An 8,084-nucleotide genomic window follows, 5' to 3' on the forward strand; every position below is an offset into this window, starting at 1 on the left:
GATGATGATGATGATGATGATGATGATGATGATGGTGATAACGAAGAACAAGCCCTAATTAAACCCGAGGAGGAAAAGAAAAGAAAAGAAAAGAGGAGAAAACAGCGAGGAGAGGAGAGGAGGAGAAGCGACCCGAGGCGCTCGGCGATGCGGAAAAAAGGCTCATCATTCTGCTCGGCTGTGTGTGTGTGTGTGTGTGTGTGTGTGTGTGAGGCTCTGAGTGTGTGTGTGTGAGGCTCTGAGTGTGTGTGTGTGTGTGTGTGAGTGTGTGAGGGGGTGTGTGTTTCCTCTCTCGGAGCAGATGACTGCCGCTCACCTTGCCACGGGGTCTGCATGAGATTGGTTCATTGTCAAGGAGCTTTTTTTTTTTTTTTTTTTTACCCATGATTCCATATGGTGGCGGGCGCGGAGCGTGCAGCGGCTACATGTTGCCCAACAACATGCCAGAGCAAATGTTTCCTCTGGTAGAAGAAGGTGTCGGTGTCGTCGTCGTCTTATCTCCTGCATCCCATGAAGCCTCATGCTGACATCGCCATGGCAGCCAAGACCTCCGAAGGATCCATCAAATGGCAGCTGTGCTACGACATCTCCGCCCGCACCTGGTGGATGGTCAGTACCTACTATACTTATTTATCTTCTTTTATCTCTTCTTTTTATCCTCTTTTATCTCTTCTTTTCTTTTCTTTTTTCTCTCTTTTTCTTCCACTATAGAAACAACTTCTTTTTCTTCCACTTTCTTTCTTTCTTTCTTTCTTTCCTCCTACTTCTCCTTCTCCTCCTGGTTGTGCAGCAGCTTTGTGTTTTAACTCCACTCTGCTCTCGGATCAGAGTCTCGCTCCGACTCTGTTGTTTTTTATCTGACACACACACACACACACACACACTTTCTCTCTCTCTGTCTCTCTCTGTCGCTCCGTGCTGTGTGTGTGTGTGTGTGTGTGTGTGTCCCGTTAGCGGCGGCCGGCCGGTGCCAAGCTCAGCTCCTCGCCGCGGTAACGCTCCGTGGTCGTTAGTTCAGTTTAGTTCAGTTTGTTCTTCTCCTCCTCTTGTCTTGTCTTTCCTCTCGTTAGTGAGAAAAACTTTCTGTTTCTGTTTTTCTTTCTGTTTCTTCTGTTTCTCCTTCGACTCAAACAAACTCACAAACTCCACACCGTCTCTGTTGCTGCTCACCCTGAGCTGAGCTTTCTTTCTCCTGGTTTTCCCTGTTTAAAAGGAGTTTTCCATGGAGTTTTCCCTCAGTCAGTGGATGTGAGGGTCTAAGGACAAGAGGATGTTGTTATGATGGGATGTAATAATAAAGCCCTTTGAGAACTGTTTGTGGTAAAAAACAGTGCGGCTATACAGATAAAACTGCCTTGCCTTGGTCGCCGTGGTCGGTCGCCGCTTCTGAGCCTCTGACACTTCAACGCTGCTGCTGCTGCTGCCGGGGCAATTACATCGCACCAGGGAACAAATACCCCCCCACCCCCTCCCCCTCTCCTCCTCCTCCTCCTCCTCGTTGGGACTCATCACACCCGTGTCCGTGTCCGTGGCGATGGCAGCGGTGTCGTTGTGTCCCGGGACGAGGCAGCAGAGCAGCAGAGCCGTGGCGTTGTGGCAGCTTGTTGTGGTCAGAGAGGCCACGCGACCTCTGACCTCTGGAGGGGGGGAGGAGGAGGAGGAGGGAGGAGAGGAGGAGGAGGAGAGAGGAGGAGGAGGAGAGGAGGAGGAGGAGAGGGGGGGAGAGGGAGGTGGGGGGGGGCAGTGGACAATAGTCTATTGTGAGCGAGTCGACTAAATGAGGCAGAGAGATGAAAGAGCTCAGAGTTCATTAGAGGACGACTGCTCGCCGCGTTAACGCTGTCAGCGCCGCTACGGGAGGAGAGGAGAGGAGGAGGAGGAGGAGGAGGAGGAGGAGGAGGAGCTCCTCCTCCTCCTCCTCCTCCTCCTCCTCCTCCTCCTCCTGAATCAAACCAGTTGTTGCCACGGAGACAAAGGCGTCTTTATCCTCCTCCCGCTCCGTAACACGACCGGCAACTTTTCTGAATTCCTCTCCGTCAAAAAACCAAAACCACCACGACGACGACGACCTTCATCCTCCTCCTCCTCTTCCTCTACACACACACACACACACACACACACACGGACACACACACACTCTAACACACACACACACACACACACACACACAGACACACTCTAACACACACACACACACACTGTGACCAGCAGCAGGGCAGCGAGCGGCGAGCGTGTGTGTGTGTGTGTGTAGATGCTCAGTTGGTGGGTGGGAGAGTTTTGTTCTCTGATGTGTGTGTGTGTGTGTGTGTGTGTGTGTGTGCTGACTCGACCGGAGCAGAGTTTTATTTTGAAAAAGTGATTTTTATTTTGAAAAGCTGATTTTTATTTTGAAAAGCTGATTTTTATGTTTTAATTAAAGTGTTTAAATGAAGTTTGATGATGATGATTTTTCCTCTGGTGGTTTCCATGGCGCCCGGCTGCTGCTGTTGTTGTTGTTGTTGCTGATGATTTAACACGTCAAACATTTCAACTTAAAAGTCCTGTTTTTAACTTCAGACTGATTTTATTTATTTTTTAATGCGTGAACTTTTATTGTGAAATTTCCCAAATGAAAAATAATGAAGTGTTTTATTGCTGCAGCTGAAATTAATCTCATATTATAAACACAGTCAGACTCAATATTACACAGTAATAAATCCTTGTTCTCTTCTTTTAAATTTTTTCCAATTTAATTTTCTGCTGGTTTAATTAATGATGAAGTTAATTAAATAAGCAGGACCCAGTATAAAGAGAATCATATATATCTGAGCGTGTGGAATCTGGTTAATCACTGGACGTTAAATCCCCGGCGTCGGAGCGTGAAGCGGCAGAGAAGGTGAAAGTGTCCGACAGCAGACGGAGGATTATCTGCTTAACATTTTAAAATCGCTTCAGGGAAACGGGTCATTTTTTAATCTCGTAGTTGAATCAATTTTCTTTCTGTCTTTCTTTTTTTTTTTTTTTTAAATCTCCTTTTATATATAAAAATATTTTTTATTTCCTCACACAACTGTGGTGAAAACCTCTGTTTGATATTATTAATGTGCTGAAATTTAAAAGGAATTTCCTTCAATTAAGCCTCGTTTTTTTTTTTAATTCTAAATAAATGGAATAAAAAATATTTTAAAAAGGAAAAGCTGAAAACAAAAATATAAAATGTTAATTTACAGCGTTTTAATTTCCTCCTTGTGTCGCCACATTAACATCTCATCTCTGTGTTTTTGCTGCAACGTCCACTTGAGTCGTATTAAAGGGAAACGTGGTTTAATCTCAGCTGAGTCGTTGCCGCTTCGATCTGTCGTCGTCTGAATCTTCAGCCTCATACAAAACGACTGGGAAACCAATTTACACACTAGTGTTGTTACACACGTAATGTAATCAGACCCGATTAACGCTCTGCACCGAGTTAGACAGAGAAACACACTCCAAAACACACCAACTCAATATGTTTAATATAGAATATATATTTATATTTATTTCAATAATATGTTTAATATATAATATATACTTATATTTATTTCAATAATATGTTTACTATATTATTATGTTTTAAGTGATGAAATAAAAGAAACAGAAACGGGTTAAATGACGTGAACCTGTGATGTCATTCAGAACGACGGAGGTTTCTGATCAAAGAACGAACCCTGCTGTGTATGTGTGTGTGTGTGTGTGTGTGTGTGTGTGTGTGTGTGTGTGTGTGTGTGTGTGTCTGCGTGCGTGCATGTGTGTGTGTTCATTTGGAGCTGGTATTCATCCACCACGGGGGTTAACAGGATTTTTGTGCGACTACAAGTGACGGCCCCATAATCCATTTATCAGTGAGTAAACCAACCAACCCCCCCCCCCCCTCCCCCCAACACACACACACACACACACACACACACACACACACACACAGACATACACACACACACACACTCCCTCTTTCCATATGAATATTTGTCCAGCGTGTGTGTGAGTCAGTGTGTGTTTGTTTGAGATTAACAAGCAGCAGAAGAAAAGACGAGGTCGCCTCCCTACTAGGAGACGTTAAAAAGATAAAAACATGGAAACTTTAATTTAAACATAAACAAAATTAAACAACAATAATATTAATAAAATGTAACACAACACACAAACACACACACACACACACACACACACACACACAGACACACACTCCCTCTTTCCATATGAATATTTGTCCAGTGTGTGTGTGTGTGTGTGTGTGTCAGTGTGTGTTTGTTTGAGATTAACAAGCAGCAGAAGAAAAGACGAGGTCGCCTCCCTACTAGGAGACGTTAAAAAGATAAAAACATGGAAACTCTAATTTAAACATAAAACAACAATAATATTAATAAAATGTAACAATCACAACAGACACACAGACACACACGCACACACTCCCTCTTTCCATATGAATATTTGTCCAGCGTGTGTGTGTGTGTGTGTGTGTGTGTGTGTGTGTGAGTATTCAGCCTCCTCAGACTTTACAACGGCCTCGTCTCCAGCTTCAAGTCAAAATGTCGTTCTGTGTGTTTTATTTTTAGAGACGTTTTATTTTTTATTAAAGTCAGTAAAACTCAGAGAATCATTTTCCAAACAGACACACAAACACAGATATTTTATTATATTTTATGATATTTTAGTGGTTTATATCAGACACAGGAGCAGTTTGTCTCCTCGTCTACAGAGAATGAAGCACCAACAGTAAAAACGCTGGATGAAGCGTCAGTAAATATTTATCCTCTCACTGTTTCAGTCTGAAGTATCTGGGTCACAGACACATTTATATATCTGCTCTGTGTGACATTAATCTTTACTCACTGAATCTATTAGTGCGTGTTATCACATAGAATCGACAAAATAAAAGCCTCGCCACCACGTCGCCACCAGACGTCTTCCCCAACGGTTTGAAACCGCGTTCACGCCACTGTGATTATTATCTGATGAACAGCAGCTTCAAATGTTCACTTCTCTCTTCTCACCTGGAAATATGTGTTATTTTATATCTTTAAAGAAAAAGAACTGATAGTTACAGATTAATTTCAGTTGATCAATCAATAGGATCAATCTCCAGTATTAACCAACTAGTCTATAGTGGCACTAACTTAACCAGCGTTACCTGGGTTACCGACATTCAGCGCTACGTTTGGAGCTGTGGCTCTCTGAGGTCTGGATGGCTCGTTCAGATGCTGCTTTTATTTTGAAAATCTGCAGATATAATTATAGTAGAAGGACAGAAGATGTTTTTGGTTCACGGTAATGTTTAGGGCCATGGTGATATGGGATGCTCTGCCAGGACAGATTATCCAAGAACATAACAAATACAGATTTAAAGATCTATTGAAAGAACATTTATTAGTCAAACAGCAGCTCTCTATCTAGCTGAAGCTGTTTGGTACAATCAATTAGTGTTTGCCTGATTTACTTGAAATATCTTCAGTCTGCTTGTGTATTGGTTCTGTTTCTGTAAGTTAATGTAATTATGAGGAACGTATGTTTTTGAACATCTGATTATTTCACTACTATGGTAACAGCTATGGAGATCTAAAGAAATGAAATGAAGTTTAGAAATGTGATTTAAAACAAAAAGAGAGGAAAGTGTCGGTGAGGCCGGTGAGGTGTTTCTGAAGGTGCAGAGGTGGATCAGTGAGTCGTGGCGAGCAGACGGCGAGCCGACGGCGGCCCGGCGTTGGCCTGTTTGTGGTCTGTGTGAGGTCCGGTTCATTAGAGGCTCGGGCCGCTGCACGAGGCCGACGGCTCAGGGAGAGAAAGCTGCTGTAATGAGGCCGGTGGAGGGAGAAGACAGAGGTCAGAGGTCAGAGGTCAGAGGTCAGAGGTCAACGGTACCGGGAACAACCACGCTTCTCCTCACGCGCTCCGTTAACACACAGATAATTCACTCAAATCTTCCTCTTCATTCTCAAACCTGAAGGTGAAATGAAAGCTGAGTGAGTACGGTGTGTGTGTGGGGACAAAACAGAAGATACAGAGCCACACTGCAAAAACTCTACATCTTTCCAAGAATATTTGTCTAATTTCTTGTCAAAATGTCTCATTTCCAGTCAAAACAAATCTCTTTCCACTTAAAATAAGACTCATCACCTAAAAATTAATTTGTTTTTAGATCATTTTCACGTGTTTCAAACTAATTTTCACTTGAAATAAGTAGAAAAATCTGCCAGTGAAAGCAAGTTTTTTGTGTGTTTGTAATAAGAAAGAAAAACTTGCTCCACTATCAGATTTTTCTACTTATTTCAAGTGAAAATCTGCTTGAAAGAAGTAAAAAGTGTCTAAAAACAAGCTGCTTTTAATGTGATGAGTCTGATTTTAAGTAGAATGAGATTTGTTTTGACTAGAAATAAGACAAATATTCTTGGTAAGAGTTTTTGCAGTGCACTGACGTGTCCACTGCTTCATCACGTCCTGGACGACTGGTTATTATTTATAATAAAATCTATAGAGTCAAAGTATCAACATGTATAGGAAAACCATGAACCGCAGTCAGCAATTAAAATGTGATAAAACATTTAAATGTTGGAGCCGTGTAGCAGCCGGCCACGGTTTGAATCCCGAAACTTAAAAAAAAAAAAACCCTCAAAACCTTTAAATGAAGTCAGAATGACCAATCCTGTATCAGTTTTTATAAAGACATCAAACTGTTAGAGAACAACGACTACAGATGAACTGTAATTAGATTCAGAAAGAAGAGATTTGCCGGTCGAGGAGGAATCAGATGAGTAACTGGTTGCAGGTCCTGAGCCCAGAGCTAAAGCAGGAGCAGCAGGAGCAGAGCTCGGCTTGTTGGACACGAGGAAACCTGGAGGAATCTTGGATGAAAGCTGGATGAAACCTGGACTCTGTGTCCAACATGGCTGCTGCATCTGGTTCTGGATCTAAAGCCCGGTCTGGACTCTGCAGGGTCCAGTTTGTGTCTCAGAGGGTGTGTTCGAAACCGCATACTACATACTATATACTTCCATACTGCATACTGTCCATACTCCATACTACATACTCATCAATCAGACAGTATGCAGAGCGTTTACACCATGGATGTATTACACTGCAGCATACTACATGATAACCCATAATGCATTGCGCTCCTAAAATCTAAAATCAATCAAAAATCAACAGGCTAAAGCTGATTTCATTTTAGCTCTAAACTCTGTAAATAGGCTATATCACTTTATCCACATTTCAAACATGTTTAGGAGAGAAAGTAGCCGTTTAGATCAGCAGTGTGTCGTTCATTTGTCTAAATACCAGCTGTTTACTATTTTGTTGGGACGAATTCGGCGCTACTCAAGCTAGCCGTTGTGACCAACGCACTTCTGGTTACTTTCACAAAATAAAACACCTGTTGCCCTTTACACACAGAAAACCCTAACGATAGAATTTGTGCTTTTATTTTGAAAACAGGAAGTGAACCTACCCTCGTTGTAGCTAGCTTGGAACCACAGTTTTGACCGCTCTCGTCCCGTTAACGGCATTTAACCGTTCAATATGCCTTACCGGAGAGTCTAGCCAGTTCTGATTTCGGCCTGGTTCATTGTAAAACATTTATTTATTGATGTAAATGTGGTGTTTTCTGTGCGTACAGACCCCAAGGCAGTGCTGCTCTTCTGTCTAACCATGGTTTTTCTGTTGTCCTGTTTAGTTTTTTTTTAAAGGGCAGTTCCACTCAAACTCAGCCTGGGGCTCTAGTTTCTAATGTTTTCAGCTCTAACAGAATGAATGTGTAGATTTTATTTTTACTGTCTCCTGTCCTGCAGTAGTTCAACTTCTGTCTGTCCCTGCATCGCCACGGCAACGTAGAATGTTTAGGCTGTTTACATCCCATAAACCAGTCAACGTCAGATGTCTTCAAACAGACAGCGAGGGGGTTTTTAACCTTCACTATGTTGGTAAATGGAGCTGGAAGACAAAGTCTCACTGAGTCAAGTTGACCCGTTTGTTTTACCAGAACCATAATAACCTGAGAAAAGACTAAAGCTGTGAAACGTCTCAGAGTTGATTTTCCTGTGTGATAAAACCAACGGGAGCTTCAGACCTGTGAACACACT

At 42.5% G+C, this 8,084-nt stretch overlaps 1 protein-coding gene across 1 annotated transcript in view; it reads left to right on the forward strand.

Moving 5' to 3' along the window:
- Positions 1-482: 482 nt before the first annotated feature.
- Positions 483-8,084, forward strand: part of nfia (nuclear factor I/A) — a 238,716-nt gene continuing 231,114 nt past the window's right edge. The window contains exon 1 of the mRNA XM_085773197.1: positions 483-609. Coding sequence (XP_085629323.1) covers positions 511-609 — 99 coding nt within the window. The 5' untranslated portion in view covers positions 483-510. The remainder of the gene's footprint in view (positions 610-8,084) is intronic.

Source organism: Trachurus japonicus, chromosome 4 (assembly GCF_045865225.1).
Source record: "Trachurus japonicus isolate A0001 chromosome 4, Traja_1.0".
Lineage (NCBI taxonomy): Eukaryota > Metazoa > Chordata > Actinopteri > Carangiformes > Carangidae > Trachurus > Trachurus japonicus.